The sequence below is a fragment of the Danio rerio genome, chromosome 19 (genome assembly GCF_049306965.1).
Source record: "Danio rerio strain Tuebingen ecotype United States chromosome 19, GRCz12tu, whole genome shotgun sequence".
Lineage (NCBI taxonomy): Eukaryota > Metazoa > Chordata > Actinopteri > Cypriniformes > Danionidae > Danio > Danio rerio.
Genome location: NC_133194.1, coordinates 37010001 through 37027671, shown reverse-complemented (window position 1 = coordinate 37027671; position 17671 = coordinate 37010001). Strand labels below are relative to the sequence as shown.

The 17671-nt window shown below is 34.2% G+C and overlaps 1 protein-coding gene across 2 annotated transcripts in view; it reads right to left on the bottom strand.

The window, feature by feature from the left end:
- gabbr2 (gamma-aminobutyric acid (GABA) B receptor, 2) overlaps positions 1-17671 on the bottom strand; it is a 378525-nt gene that overhangs the window by 107625 nt on the left and 253229 nt on the right. For both annotated transcript variants that reach the window (XM_073930931.1, NM_001144043.1), the window contains exons 5-7: positions 11742-11807; positions 11280-11468; positions 8330-8572 (exon numbers count right to left, since the gene is read on the bottom strand). In XM_073930931.1, the coding sequence (XP_073787032.1) occupies positions 8330-8572; positions 11280-11468; positions 11742-11807 (498 nt within the window). The remainder of the gene's footprint in view (positions 1-8329; positions 8573-11279; positions 11469-11741; positions 11808-17671) is intronic.

Sequence of the window (17671 nt, the reverse complement as noted above, 5' to 3'; positions counted from 1 at the left end):
GAACGCATCTATATTCGATATAATGAACTTCTAGAGCTCATGATAATACCGTGTGTGTGATTATTGAAGTGTCTCCGTCATCTGATCCATTCAGGAAAAAAAGGACAAGCGCGAGAGCGAAGCGGGAGTGAAATGCGGAAAAAAAAGAGAAGCCGTCAAAACACAGGAGCAAAATTGTTTTAGCAACCTGAATCATGAACAAACTGCCATGTTTATCTTCGTCTTTTGGATTCAGACATGACTCAGACACGACTCAAAAAGAATCAACGCTGTTTTTAAGCCTTCAAAAAGCACATAAACATAGCTATTCTCTCAACAAAATACATGCTAGCCATTTAGCTAGAAATCCGCCTCTATTGTAAAGTGAATTTGACGTACGAATGAAACGAATTTGACACGCAAATGAAGCAAGTAAATTGAAAATGTTTACACATCTATTTACACACGGATATCACGATTAGTTCGCGCGTTCCGCATCTGGTGTGAACACAACATTATTCCCATCACTTTAAAATAACAAACACTGTACATCTCTCTATATGTAGGCTAAAACACTGCTTTATTTTTTTATTTATTTATTTATTTAGGCTTACTTATTTGTATGTATGTTTTACGTTCATTTTAGTTGTCTTTTATTTCTTTCATTTTACTTTCCAAAATGAATCCTCATTTTACATAACAAGTTTACAATGATTAATGCAGGAATTATAATGTCTTGTTTCAATGTTTCATCTTCATTTACAAGTAGCAGAGTATTTACAGCTACTTTATATTTCTGTCCGTTCGCATCCCATCCCTTTGTGCCCCCTGGCGGCATAGTCGCAAACTGCGGTTATACCTAACAACACGTTCTTAAGGCTGATTTATACTTCTGCATCTAACGCACACGTATGCTACGGCATTGACGCATAGCCCTTCGTCGTGGTCGTCGGCGTCACTGACGTGCACCTCTCAAAAAATGTAACTACACATCGAAACAACACGTGGTTGGCTTGGTAGCGCTGACGAGTCTGGGCGGGACCGAGAGCCGCGCGAATGGCGCGAGCCCAATGGAGCGATTGTTTACAAGTTTGGAGTCCCGTGAAGGAGCTCCGGATGGAAATTTTTGTTTTGTGTTTACCTCATAGTTAAAGTTGTTGCACGTCCGCCGGAAAACGAGCGAGTTTGAGCCACTTGTACATCCAGGAAGTGTTCAGGAAACGCAAAACAGCAGCGAAGAAACTCAACACAGAGGAACATTTACACCTCACTGCCAACTAGCGTTTCGGAAGTGTTAATGAAGACCAGCAAAGACAGCGCGCAGAAGTATAAATGCACAGCTACGGGCGTTGCATGCGCCGTGGGTTACGCTGGTCACTTGACGCAGAAGTATAAACCAGGATTAACTCTTTTAGTGCGGCGGCATTACCTGTCGCGCCGGTAATGCTCTTTTTAAAGTGTCACCCACTGTTTCATAAACTTTTTTTTTTTTCTAAAAAACAACATAAAAACCATCAATTACACCCCTGCTATATATAAAAATAACATTTTTTACTAACTTTCTACAAGTATTTTTGCTTTTAGAGAAGTTGCACTAACCAAATAATTAAAAAAAAAAAAGCAGCACAAAGTATCGCTCTCGAGTCAAAATGATCCGCAGAGATTGTCCAAGATAATGTTTTAGTTCCTCAGGCCTGCTAACGCTGGATCGATAGCTCTCCTCTGAGAACTCAAGTCTGATGGAGAAGCGAGAACAGCCGGTCCTGTTGGACAAAAACCCAGCCATCGGTACGAGACAAACCTGAGCCTTGCGGGACCACTAAATCTGCTCTAGTCAGATTGCAATCTAGTTTTATGGGACAGTGTTCAAGAAGATTCTCAGCAATCATTCAGCTATGATGGGAAGAAGTGATTGTGCCATTTTAAATCAGAACCTCGTAATATTACATACCCAATATAATAAGCCACTAAAAAATCATTTAGAAGCATGATAATTAATTTCATGTTAGGGTTGACAATTGATAACTGACCGATATTAAACCTCTTTATTATATTGTGTACAGTATTAATAAAACACTTAAAAAGATTAATTGAATTTACTATATTTTTGAGGGTAAGTGGTTGTAAACAATTCATATGGGCTAAATTTAAACAAATTAAATTTAGTACTGTTCAACTTAATCTGTTTGTTTAAATTCAACTTATACAATTTGTTTGCTACAATATGCCAAGAACCACTTTTTCAGGGCTCTAAAATGTAAAATCAAGCATTTTGAATGTTACAAATCAATAGAAAAACATTATAAATTACAATTTAAAATAACCAGACATTGAAATGTATGATTAAAATATATTTTTATATATAATCTCTATAATAAGGAAACAGAACAAATAAAAGCCAGTATCATGAATAGCAATACATCTGATATGCTACTTTGAAAGTCCAATTTCAACCAAAATATATTTGATTATATACATATTATAGAATATATATTATAGTACACATAAACATATTTCTAAAAACTGCACTGATTTTAGTTGGAGGATCAACATTTTGCTAAAGCTTAAAGACCCCCAAAATTACTAAACTAACTTTCAAATGATACTGCACCTAATTTTTAAGTAGTATTACTTTTTAGATGTTACGGTTTTGGTGTAATTTTGCGTAAAATTAAGATGCTGTGCAAATTATTATTATTTTTTTCTGCAGTATATATTCAGCCATTTTCACATATCTAACACAGTAAAACTTAAAGATAAATAAAATAGTTTTTTTTGTTTTGTTTGAAAACATGTTTGTTTGTTTGTTGGCCTTTAATTGTTGTTGAAAATTGTTGGCCTTGTAATGTTGTTTGTTTGTTTGTTAATTGGCCTTTTAATGTTAGTTTGTTAGAAATTAAAATGTAGAATTACTCAGAACAAAATGAGTAATAAAAATCAAAGGAATTCAATTAAATTCAATTTATTAAATATGAGATTAAATATTTAATAAATGGTGTAAAATATTTAATACAAAGGTGTATTCAAATATGATTTATTGTATGGTTTTTCCTGTCATTATTTTGTAAAGGTGTAAAAATACACTTAATCTACTTCAAAAACGATTTTATTTTAAAACAAATAATCAAATATTAAGCTTTTAAACATATTCTCAACACAACAGTAAAAATAAACAATTAAAAATAAAAATCCTCAGCTATTAAATCTAATTAAAATATTTCTCCAGTGTTGGCCAAGAAACGAATCAGCACTATATTGTTACACTAAAAACAAAAAAAGAGTCAATGGATTTACAATTTTTTTCAAAGTTATTGGTTGCAAAAAATCTATATGGGCTGAAATTGAATAAACAATTTAAGTTGAACATAACTAAATTTGATTTCTTTGCTTAAATTCAGCCCATACAGTAAACAATGTTTGCAACCACTTACCTTAAAAAAATCATAAATCCAATAAATCTTTTTTCCCCGTAGTGTTCCCTAATGCTGGTTCCACACAATTCCCAAACACAAATGGTTTAGGTTAACGTAATTGCTTTTACAAATTTAAATGGATTGAACATAAAGCAATTAAGTTGTCCCAAAAAAAAAAAAAACTTGTTTGTTTTTCCTTCCTCTCCATTACGCTTCTACAAAAAAGTCTCGCTGCACATTTTTACAATTTACATTTATTTGACTTTTTTTGCAATATATATTTAGCTAAGAGGTTCATTCTGCTGTGGCGACCCCGGATTAATACAGGGACTAAGCCAAAAAGAAAATGAATGAATGAATGAATTAATATATTTAGCTACTTCCCCATATCTAACACACAGAGGGCAAAGATGCTTAAATTCAGTCCTAGAGGGCCGGTGCCCTGCAAAGTTTAGTTCCAACCCCAATCAGACACACCTGGGCTAGATAATCAAGCTCTAACCAGTTTTTTTCTAAAAACATCCTCGCAGGTGTGTTAAGGAAAGTTGGAGCTAAAATATGTAGGACACCTGCCCTCCAGGACTGAGTTTGGACACCCCTGCATTAGGGACTGAAAGTAAAAGTTAAATAAAAAAAAAAAAAAAAAAAATATATATATATATATATATATATATATATATATATATATATATATATATATATATATATATATATATATATATTTTTTTTTTTTTTTTTTTTTTTATTTATTTATTTATTTTTTAAATGTGGGACTTTTAAATTTGTTTTGTTCAAAAACTAAAATGAAACATTATTCAGAACAAAATGAGTAACAAAAAAAAAAAATCTAAGGAATTTAATTAAGTTCAATTTGTTAAATATGAGATCAAATATTTTATAAATGTGATAAGATATTTAATGCAAAGCTATTTTCAAAAATTATTTCTTTTGTTAATTGTCAGTTATTTCAAGGTGGGGGAATACACTAGCATGTCTATTTTATAAACTGAATAAAAGTTAACTATTTTGACATGAATAATCACATAAAAAGTAAAAGTTAATGACAACAAACATATTCTCAACATAACAGTAAAAATGAACAATTAAAAACAGAAATCACCAGCTATTAAATCTAATAAAATTACCCCTCTCATTCTACATTAGTGGTTTGAACAAGCAGCAATCATTATTTTTTGAGTGTGGACAGGTACTGTAGGATGTCTAAATGTTTGCTTTCTGCTCCCACTGTATATCTCCATTCGTCTTCCAGCGGTATTTTCTGTTTTATGCCCGTTGTTTGTTTTTCCTTCCTCTCCATTAAGCTTCTACACTGAAGTCTTGTCGCACATGCATTGTTTGCTATTGGCCTGAACAAACATAAAACGCACTCTGCTACACATGAGAGATAAATGCTGGATAAAAGCTGAAGACGGAGAGCTGGAGGACATACTGTACTAAAAAACCCAAATGCCCATTAACCCCTATTCATTTCCCAAACCAACAGCATTTACGACAATATCAAAACTCCAGAGATACTTTTTAGCCTGGGCTTCAGAGCGTGCCTTTAGATTTGCTGACTTGACTTCTTTTTGTGCTCTGTGATTTTCTCTTTTGGCGGCCCGCAGCGGTGTGTTCTCATAAACACACACACATTCACTGATGTCTGCAGACAGGACACTCTTTGCATACCAAATATCTCAGCGCCTCTTATCTGGCTCTCATTTTGTCAGCGACATCGCATGTTTAGCATTACTAGCCTCCAATCCCAAGTTGCATAAACGCTTACCCTCCCTCAGCCTCTTTACAGCAATGAAAGCACCTCTCTTTTGACTTGGAGATCACAGGATGGCCTTGACATTTCTCCATCTTTAGAAAATGCAAGTATAGCACCTGTCTTTCGAGTGGGGAAACGTCAAATCGTTCAGGCTGTATTTGACATTCTCCACTTGTGATTAGATTGATGAAAATAGGCAAATGCCACATTTATTTATTTATTATTTTATTTTTATTTTTTACTTACAGGTTTTCGTAGGTGATTTCCGGTTGATTTTCTGTTTTTTCATATGACTCTGGACTACAAAACCAGTCTTATTTTACGCAGGTATATTTTTGCCATATTCAAAAATATATTGTATAGGTCAAAATTATTGTGGTTTTTTATGCCAAAATCATTCGAATATTAAGTGAAGATTAGGTTTCATGAAGACATTTTGTAAATTTTATAAACAAATCAAAACTTAATTTTAGCCCTTTCATGATTGAGTTTTAAATATTCCAGCTGACCCTCCTGAGTGAGTTTTTTGTGAATGTTACTAAGAATCCGTTGCGATCTAAAGTTCCCATGTTGTCAAGTTTGACGCGTCAAGTCAATGATCTATGTAAATATCGTATTTCGTTTCTATTTGGCCATTTCTGCAAATATAGACAAATATTTTAATTAAATTGTGAAATTTCTGAAACTCTGATTGATATATATATATATATATATATATATATATATATATATATATATATATATATATATATATATATATATATAGTGATTTAAACAGCCCAATAATGATCATATTATTTGTTATATGACGGGTAATGGGCGCCGTTGTAGTTGCTAGAAGCAATCGGAAGTTAATGAGAAGTATTTATATTATTTATTAAATTAGAGATTACTTGTATTGTATTAGCACCTACCTCTACGTTTACCCTAAACCCAACTATCACTGTAATGTATAAATATTATTTGTTGTACAGTGTCACAAAAATTATGCTATGTTAAAGTGATATCCCAACTAGACTTTACTCTCTACTGCAGCAAATCAATTTCAATTAGTTGCTTCTTTTTATAACTGGTTTCATTTCGTTTTGCTTTTTCTTTTTATGACTGGTTTCGTTGTATTTTGTTTTGTTTCGTTTCTTCTTTTTATGACTGGTTTTGTGGTCTAGGGTGAAAATTTTGAAATTCATTTCATTTTTATTTTTTTTAAATTTTGTTTTATTTTGTTTTTTGTTTTGTTTTGTTTTGTTTTGTTTTGTTTTGTTTTGTTTTGCTTTGTTTTGTTTTTTTTTTTGTTTTTTTGCTTCAATTGAATTGTGGGACAATGGTCTCTGTGCTGACAGCATCGGATGTTTGGAAATGTAACAGTATAACAATGTGCCTTTTATTCACATTTGAGTGGTTATATACAAAATTTGCGCAATATATAATATGAACAGCAATAAATTTAGAAAACCAAAAAAGTGCTGGCAGCTCATTAAAGTTTTTGTACAGTAATTTAAATGACAAACACACACATAGTCTATCTATTTAAAATGTCAATAAAATAACTTGTTTACCAAAGGCAGTTTGCTGTTTGTAACAGTTCAGCTTTTGAAAATTGGCAAGTACAGCACTTGTCTTTTTAAATGGAGAAACATCATATTCTTCAAGGCTACAGAGAAAGATTTAAGTTTACATTTCATATTTGAAATTACTAATGAACCTGAAAACTGTCCTATTGGTGTGGATTCACAAATAGACAAAAACCTTCATGTTCATACTAGTCATCTTGAAGGGTCATGGTCTTTAGACCTTGTTTACTCCTTTGTGCTGTACAGTATTTTGCTTTATTGCTCAATTATGATACTATAACACTTCCATTGATAAAAATGCAAGTGAATCACTGTAGGAAAACACTGTGAGAAAAAAAATATGATTCAAGCGGTGTTTTCTCTTGATCTCTGCTTTGTTGACTTTTAATACAAACATTACACTCTACATTTTAATAGTGACTTTAATTGACATTTTTAGTGGTTTTACACTAAAGCCCTGCTCACACTATGAGATTTCAGCCACAATTTTGTCATCTGAGACAAATTTAGGAAATCCTAAAAGATTCCTGAAATCCTAGGCTAAAATTCGTGATCTTTGATCATTGGTTTGACACGTTCACTGACAGTCGTTTAGTGCCCGTTGAGATCAGATTTTCCTCCGATGAAATTCTGGCAGTGTCAAAAGATTGCAGACACTTTCCTGCAGTGTGACAACAGCTGCGATGAGTGTTAATCCTAGAACCAATAGTACCTTAGAATTTGATGACGCAATCCATGCGAAAATTCGCTACAGATTGTTTACGTTTGCTGTGAGGAATCATTTCAAAACGCGAGATAGTGAAAGTGTAACATGTGGATGACGTCAAACACCAGGGGCGTTTTCCTTGTCGTTCCGTCTGACTTTATGACAGCTGAGATCTTAAAGTGTGACATAGGAGCCATGTTCGTGAAGTCTGACATGCTACAATCATTCAAGATTATATATATAAAAAAAAAATAAATAAATAAATAAATAAAATCGCACCATGTGAGCCGGCCTTAAATTGTCACAATTTATTTTAAGGTACAATTCTCGCTGTTAATAAACTATGACTTTTGCCTCAAAAAACTTCTAATTTTCTGCTTGTTAATAGTTATGAATGTAGTAGTTGGGTTTATAGTAAGTATTAGGTTTAAGATTAGGGATGTACAATTAGATTATGCAGAATATCTACTTTATAAGTACTAGTAAACAGCCAAAAATCTAAAAATAGGTAGGTAATAAGCCACAAGTTAATAGAAAGAATTGTTACCTGGTTGGAATACCATACTTTACACTTGAATAAATGTGTAAAATAGCAAAAAATTACTAGCATACCATAACAATATTTGTGCCATAATGTACATGACCATAAAGACAATTTTTAATTTCAAACTACTAAAAATACTTAAAACTACTTAAAATACTAAAACTACTTAAAATTAAATTCACATTTGATACAGTTTAACAAAAGCAGTTTGCAGGAATGAAAGCACCTTTCATTTGACTCTGAATGGCCTTTGCAATTCTCAGCTTTGGAAAATATCACTACATTAGAATCCTGAGACCAAAGAAACCACAGCAGCTTTTATAATATCATCAGTTAACATACCGTCACTCCAAAGAAGTTGGTTTCATTCATCACATCGAGGACCATCTTTCCCACCTCTCGGTCGTCCACTGTGAAGTTGTGGTACATGTCGTGCCTCTCCTTGTGTCTCAGGAGCTCCATGACACGCGTGAGTGTTTTAGCGATCACCCAGATGCCATCATATGCAAAGCCGTGGAATTTGCTGGTCTCGACTCCCTTTTGATCTCGCTCTCGATTGTACTCCCTCTCATACTCCTGCGGCGTCTGAAAATACAAGCAACAATGTTTGAAAAAAGAAGATTTATGTGCAGTCAGTGGAGATACATTATCGTGTTCACCTGGTATTAGTGTTTAAAAGCGCCACTTGTGTTCAGATTATGTCAAAACTATTGCCTTTTATTTCTTCATACTCTATATCAGTTACCATTTTTGTTTCTTAGCTTTTTGGTAGACAATAAAGTTGGCTTTTGTTCGCACTAGTTCTCTGATGTTGACTTTTTGACCCCATTATCTACTATATGTTATGAATATAGTAGATATTGTTTTGATTACACACTGTAAATAATATATTTTCTTTATCAAATGTGTAGCTCATAGTTCACAGTTGTTATCTATTTATTTGCACTTTCAAATTCCATGGTAGAAACTTGATCTCTGCTCCAACAACTTTTAATGTTGAGATTTTGTTCTATAGTTCAACAAAGTGACATTTTAGATTTAAACAATACAATTGATACAAAAAAATGTTGCATGGGTGTATTTTTGCTTTTAGTCAAAAACATTGCATGGGTCAAACGTGTTGATTTTACTTTTATGCCAAAAAAAGTATTACAATATCTGTTGTGATCACCAGCGGTGTTTTGCCCTGCACTGGAGATTACTTCCTAATGAACTACAACTCCCAAAACTCTTTGCACCCATCAACAGCTGATACTAATCTGGACACTGAAACAGACAAAGCTGTAGCTTGTTTTTACTGATTACATGGACTATATATACACTTTACTTTCACATTGCTGAGTCTCGTTTCTCCCCTGAACATTACAAAGCATTTTGTCTTGTTTGATTTTGCGTGTTTTGAATCTTGCCTTGTTACCATTTTGATTCTTTACCACCTAGCCTGACCTTTCACTTGTATTTTGACTGTTTATTGGATTACCTTTATGCTCCTGTTTTGTACGACCTTTCCTTTAAGAAAATGCATGTGGATCCGTATGTCTGTTGTCCAGTGTCCGCTTCGTAACAAGATCATATTCTATAAAGATATTTTGTACATTTCCTACTGCAAATATATCAAAACCTAATTTTCAATTAGTAATTGATGAGTATTATTTTGCTTAATCCTGTCTGAGTAATAAGTGTTTCGGTGGAGAAAATTTTGTTTTATTTGCTTTGACGTCGCGGCTTCGTCGCCTCCATTGAAAGCAAAGCTCAAGTCATCACCTGCGTAGCCACTAATTTTGTGGCAGAATATGACAACGTTAGGAGCTTCATTAGATTAGAATTACTTGTCACCAACGCAGAGATACTTTTTTTCCTGGGCATAAGTTGCACGATACATGAACATTCTTGCCTTTCACCTCAACGAGGGAAGAGTAGTGCTTATATTCCCAGTTTGCAAAGGCTACCTTTGAACTTGTTGTGTGTATGTGTGAACACCTGCCCTACTCTGCCTGTTATTGGCAAATGATGGAAATGTACTCTATCTAATCCAATCAGCACATTCTCAGTTACACCACATTCACAGACACACCAATCATTATCACTGGTTGGTTATTTGTCCTGCTCCAACCCTGAACACACACACACACACACACACACACTCACACCCACCCCAGAGAAAGAGAGGTCCTATGACTGAGAGAGACGCTGCTCAAATGAAATCCTCTTTAGTGTTCTCAATTATTGAAACGTGCATTTTATTGTCAGTAACGGTAACTGCGTTGTAACGGGAGAAACAGTATTTCAATTAATTACTCGCTAGAGAAAAAAAGTATCGCTGTTAGTAACATGGTTCATTTATATCGGCATTATACCCATCACTGGTAATTAACCGTTTTGTGGTCCAGGGTCAAAAAATAATATACACAGTAACAAATGTAACAGAGATAATTTATAAAACAATAATATTACAATAACAACCCAGTTTTTTGGTGGTAACAACCCTGTTCATCATTTCAAACAACTAAAATGACAATAAAAAATTTCAACATCAAAAGTTGTAGGAGCAGGGATCAAGGTTCCATATTCAAAAGCACAAATAAAATTAAAACCCATTATTCATGAGCTATTTGAGCTATTTTTTTCAGCGCAAGTTTAAATGTAACCCCGCTCATCCTATGCCACACAACCCGCTCCGAGCTGGGATCAAACCAGCGACTCTTGGGAGTCGGTCGCTCAAACAAGGAGTCTAAAGACCATGGTCTCTATAGCGTCTGTCGCTAGACCATCTTTTAGAGGTCCGAGGAGTGAGGTTTTACCTGCACAGCACTTCACTAGCTTACCTCTGTTACACTCACCCCCCTAAACCTAACTCCCAATCGGATCACGGCACCAATGTAACTTTGCCAGTCCTACACCACTAAACCCAATATGTGCTGGGATCGAACTGGCAATTCTTTGTATGAAAGTCAGTTGCTCTAACAAGGAGGCTCAAGACCATGGTCTCTAGCATCTGTCGCTAGAGCACCTCATATCGGTCAGAGGAGTAAGGTTTACCTGCACAGCACTTACTCCGTTACATAAATGAGGCCAAAAATTCTGTAAAAAACAATTAATCAATTAAACCAAACAACATAAACCTGATTGTGCTGGTCTAAACTGGTTTAATTTCAACAGGGAAAACTGAGAAAAGCTCAAACAGAAATGTGTAGTTGCTAAAACTGCACTGCATCATTTTCCCTTCTTTTCTGTGAGAAATCAGAAATGTCATTCATAGCCCCTGAGATCCCCACGCACTGCAGACACTCACTCTTCCTGATATTCCCTTAATCTGTTTGGCACTGAGGGGCTCGAAGTCCACACTGATGTAGCCCTCCATGGCTGTCAGCAGCTTCCTCGTGGTGCAGTTTGTAGAGTTGGCCTGCTCCCACCAGTTCCCCTGGTACCATCCCGGGATGATCCACTGGTACTTGCTGCCATACATGTTAAGGTTGTAGGCCTGGATCACAAACACACACACACACACACATACAGGGAGAGAGAGATAGAGAGAGAGAGAGAGAGATCAGGGACTCTGCTGATCTATTTCAACAAAAAAAGCTGATAAGCCAACTACTGTATATTGATTGTGCAGTCTGTTCAATGCTGACGCAGCTAAATGTTAAATGTGTTTGTAGTGCATGTAAAAGAGGTTGACAGTACTGTAAGTGGTGATGCAGCTTATGTGTACACTACATGCATAGTTGACAAGGATATGATTGTGCTAACTTACACAGCAGAAGACTTTAGCAGCCAGATTCTCATCAAACTGACCGATGATGATTCGAACGTCATTATCCTGTAGAGAAAATAAATAGTAAATAGTTTAAAATGTAAATAACAGCACTCAAGAGTTATTAAAGGTAATTCAGTTCCGCGCACAGACCAAACGTTTCACTTAAAAAGACCTATACCTACACTCAAAAATGATTTCTTCTGCTTGTTCAAACTACTAATTTAAAATGAGCTGAAACAACACAATTCTTGAGATTTGTTGGGGGACCACCTAATTGTTTTATGTTCAATCCACTTAAATTTGTAAAAAAAATGAATGCTATTTGTATTAATCTATTTGTGTTGGGATAACATGAAGAAATATGGTGGAAACCAGTGTGTATGTTTACAGTGTATCATCAATTTATCGTCAGAAGTTACAGGAATTTATTAGACTTTTGACTCAAAAATTATAGGAAGCGATTTTCTGTAATTGCATTTTATGAATGACCAAAGACCACAGCTTCAGCTAAAAATCTTCAATACTCTGCTGAAGATACAAAAAAAAAAAAAAAAAAAAAAACTTACTAGTAAATAACTGCAAATATTTTTTTTTAGGTGAACTATTGAAGTGTGCTCAGAGCTGAACAACAAATAATAAGAATAACTTTGGTTAATTCCCAGACCTGTTATCCATTTCTTAAATCTTTTTTCTAGTCTTTCACTGTTTCTAGTAATAAATTTCACTATTGTTCAAACAAACAATAAGCAAGCTTTTCATGAGAGAACTACAATACAACTCTATAAAAATTATATATATATAAAATATATATTTTTGGTAACACTTCAGAATGATGTTCCATTAGTTAATGCATTTTTAACACTAACTTAGTATGTATAATCTCCAGCAGCATTTATTAATTATATTTTAACATTAACTAATGCATTATTAAACCTCAAAGTTGTGTTTGTTAATATTAGTTAATATTTTTATTCTATTTTATTTTTATTTCGTTTTATTTCATTTTATTTAAATTTAATTTAACTTTTAAATTAAATTAAATTAAATTAAATTAAATTAAATTAAATTAAATTAAATTAAATTAAATTAAATTAAATTAAATTAAATTAAATTAAATTAAAATGAAATGAAATAAAACGAAATAATTTAATTTATTTATTTATTTTTTTATTTAGAAAAAAAGCAGGGTCCATAATTAATGTTTCTCTCTTTATTTATCTCGATCCAAGATTTCATTTCATTTTGATCAACTGGCGTAAATGTTGGCATACTGTACAGCTCTCTATATTAATAACTTTCCACACCCCATAAGCCGCAAGCCGGCAACAGCTGAGCTCAGAATAGTGGAGGCTCTAATAAGCCAAAAACAATTTTCATTTTATTATATATAAAATATTTTAAATATTTTAACAAAATACAAAGTGATGGGCAGGTTATGTTTCATCTTAAGAAACAAGCACTGTCTATAGAATAAAATAATTTTACTGATAACAAATGCAAATAAGGATAGGGTGCTTTTAAATATGTTTGTGGACAATGCAGAGCTATTCTAAGTCTAAAACGCATAGAATCGCTTTTCTATGGCATTGATAGGAAAACCCGCTTTGTGAAACTTCATTTTCAAAGACCAAAACTTTGTCAAAAACTGCACACTGTATAGTACGTACTACATTAGCCTAAAAATTGCTTTGCCATAGCTTTTATTCCATGACATTATGGTATAGTAAAATGTCCATCAAATGTGCACTTCAGTATCAGCAGTTGTAGTAAGTCATCCAGTATTAAGTCATATTATACAACCATGAAAAGGCTATTTTGGACCCAAGGCGAATGTATTACAGCACAACAGTATCATCAAAGTGAATCGCTTCATATCCAGAAAGAGAGAGATCAGCATCTGCAAGCAGCATTACGGGTGCATGATTGAGTCTGTAAATAATTCAACCCACTTCAGCATTGTGTTCCACCTCGTTCAGTTCTGCATCACTGAGAATCAATCCATCACTAGAGCATGATCTCCCTGCACAGGCCCTTCAAGAACACAAAGCCAATACCGAATCCACGAAATTGCTCTGTCATATGCTAAAGGCCATGGTAATGCTGTGGGATATAAACCTACGTTATTAAGTATCCTTTTTCTCATTCAGCGCATCAGGATCTAATAACGTCCCTCTCCACCCTCTTAACTACACTGCCCTTGATTCCAGCAAATGTCAATGAAAATTTCAGGTGGAAGTCAGACAGCCGTGTTTGAGGGCCACCACAGCCCCATCCATCAAAAGATGTGTCACAGCTGCCGGGATATTGAAATGCCCACCAGCGACTTTAAGAAACCATCCCTTGCATCTATTTTATTTATTTATTTTTTTGCTTTTTCCTCTTGGGAGGTCATTCTTAAACAGAAGACTACGAGAAGAACATTTCAGATGCACAACTAATGAGCTGCTCAAGATGAAAACTATCATGTTCAAGCAGAACAGAAAACAATAATGACTCTAGTGCAGTGGTCGCCAACCTGTTAATCGTGATCTCTCCTGGTAGATCGTTATCGGCCGATAAATGCTATTTTTAATGTTATCGTTATTGGTCCGATGTCAAAATTAGGTCGATATCTTTTTAACTTGTTCAGACTTGTCCAGTGCACTATAACAGAGCTTTCCTCACACTGTTTATTCCTTCAAAGTCCATCCTTCCTTGATGTGGTGTTGCTGTGCGTTAATAATGCAGTAAGTAACCATATTCCTTCTCATTCTAGATTTGAAAGAGTATTATTGTGTATTTTGGTTTAAATCGCCTCAGGAAAAAATATTACATGGGTAAACAACAGCAGCGATGCACACGTGCTAGACAACTCATTGTGTTGTTTGTAATCTTTATGATAATTTGTTATTATCAACGCATTGCTTGCCATGTGTCGTTGATGTAAGATTGTGTTCCGTTTGATTGGAATATTCATATTGATTATAATGTGCTCATGTGATGGCTACCACCGCACACACACATACATCTGATCAGACAGCCTTTACATGAATTTATGCCGCATTTTCTAAAGTAAAACATATTATCTGTATTTAGCTTTCTGCCTATACTGTGGCTCTGAACTGTCAAAACACCTCTTAAAACTTTTTTTTTTCGGACATTACATATTTGCATATATGTATATTACTGTAAGACATTTTAATTAAGAACATTTGAGCTGGTTTCAGTTTTTAGCTCTCTTATTTTCATTTTGTTTATATTTATTTAACTTGCTTGTTAATTAAATCCCTTTTTGTTATCTACCCTATTATTTTTATGCAACAGTCAAGTTGCATGTTAATTTGCCATGCGGAGGAAATCAGTTATTTTTGGCTTGCTGGTTTATGTAAATGTTAATCATGAATATATCTATATAACCTTTCAATTTTTAAATTATTGCTTATTTTGGTTTGAGTAGGCTATTTAGTTCATAAGACCAGCTCATTTTTAAAATAAAAAAGTACTGTATAAAACTGTATAAAAATACAATATTTTGAAATATTACATTTATCGACCTATATATAATATATATATATATATATATATATATATATATATATATATATATATATATATATATATATATATATATATATATATTGGTTATCGGCCTCCAAATCTTAAAAGTTATTTATTATTGATATCGGCCCAAAAATCCACATCGTTGCATCCCTCCTGGTAGATCCCAAAAATTACAGAAGAACAAGAAATGCATCATAAATAATGTTCTCTCTTTATTTTATCTGAACGACCAGCTATTTTAGATTTTTATTTTAGTCAACAGCCGTAAATGTTGATATACTGAGCTCAGAATGGTGGAGGCTGCAACATGCCAAAAACATACAATTTCTACAAAGAACAAGAAGAGTAAAAATGTGAGGCATCCAGGGCACATAAGCAGCTTTGCTGCCAATAGAAACTTAAAAAGGCACCTCAAATAATGCATTCAGTGTTATCGGACCCTATAAGCCCCATCAATAGCATCCAGCTACAAGCAGCATTGTGCCTTCAAATACCATTGTAAATTTGTGCTGCAAAATAAGATACAAAACTGTGGGTTACAATTTTGGCAGTATTAGAGCCCACTTGGCTAGACTACTCAACAGTTTCTTTCCACAAGCTGTTAGAGCCCTCAACTCCAATCATTTTACTCCTCTCTGATATGTTATCCATAACCCCAGCTCTCAAAAAACGAGGACCATCTTTCCTCTCCACCAAACCACGCAAAAACCTTAAAACATTATGAAATTCTGAGCGTGCCTCACACAGGTAAGTGGGGTTGACAAACCACCAGTAGAAAACACACCTTTTCAGTTCTATTACACTTTAACAGACAACTGCACCAGTTTGCACCAAACACTTTCTTGAAATCACTCTATATCTCTAAGAATACATTGTGCATTTCTAAGTCTGCTTCACACAGGTGAGTGGGCTTGACAAACCACCTGTAGAAACACTCTCTCTTCATATGCACCGGACACTTAAACTCCACGTTACAAGGACTTAATAGGAGTCCTAACACAATAATAATTAAGCTCTTGAACTTGAACATGCAATTTCTGAATCGTTATGTTTTATTATGTTTATTATTGTTATTGTTGCAGTTATTATTAATACTATTATTATTTGTAGAGTTTTATTACAGCTTATTTCTAGTGTTCACACTTAGCTGACAATTGAGTATAAAGCATGTTTGGCATGCTGTCCCAGGAGATTGCCCTGAGCTCATAAGATCCTCGACCCAGGGGCTCCCTCCCGTTTGCAGGTTGAGAGGGAAGTTTAAGCTCAGATGGATCTTGAGAGCAACCCTGCTGTTTACGGCTAAAGACAAATTAGGGATTGCTATGGAGAAATATACTGATGATTAGAGCTAGACGGTGGAGGAAATGGGGAACCAAGGGAAATCCCTGTACTTGGAAAACATGTAAACTCCACACAAAAAATGTTGACTGGCCTGGTAAGAACTTGAACCAGTGACATTTTTGCTGTGAGAATTCTTCAAGACGAAGATAACTGAGGTATGGAACTCTGGTTATTTATAGTGACTTAGGAATCGTCTGATTAGTAAATCGCGTGTTAGGTAATGAGCGACCAGACGTGGTCAATCATAAACATGTGATCCTCTCGAAACTAGTTTATAAATAAACTTATAAACTTATAAAATGCTAATGTCCTGGCATCATTTTACCAGTCCTGTTGGTCACACTTTATTTTTATGATTCGTTTGTTGAATTTAAGTTACATTGCATCTACATGCCAACTTATTCTCATTAGATTAGACTGTTAGGTTGGGGTTAGGTTTGGGGTTAGAGTTAGTGTAAGTTGACATGTTCTTGCAAAGTTTCTTATAGTCAGTTAGTTGTCTGTTGGGGGAGCAGTATCAACAGATATTAAGCAGACAGTCTACTAATACTTAAATTGACCAACAACATAAAGTGTTACCATCCTTTTTTTATGGTTTACAATGGCACTTCATGTGATCTGATTCCTGCTAATGTCATAGAGCATTGTCACCCAAATTTCCACCTCTCCAAATGTCATCTAGGAGCATTGTCAAAGATTTTCTTGGTTGCTGTAAAAAAAAAAAAAAAAAAATATATATATATATATATATATATATACTGCATTTTGCATGTAGATCAAAAATGCTAAATTAAAAGGTCTTAAAATGGAAATGCAAATATTTCCTTAAAATTTTTCATCAGTTTTTTCGATAAGTAGATCTTGCCTTACAGCAAGGCCAAGGATAGGGATCTTGGGTTTAAAAAGCTTGGTGACCTCTGCTTTAGTGGGTGAGCTGGCCATTTGTTGAAAGCTTGGGAAACAGTAGCTTTTACAGGTGAGATGCATTAAAACTGATCCCAGGCCTACTCTAAACATTTTAACAATGACAGGAACAGGTTTCGCAA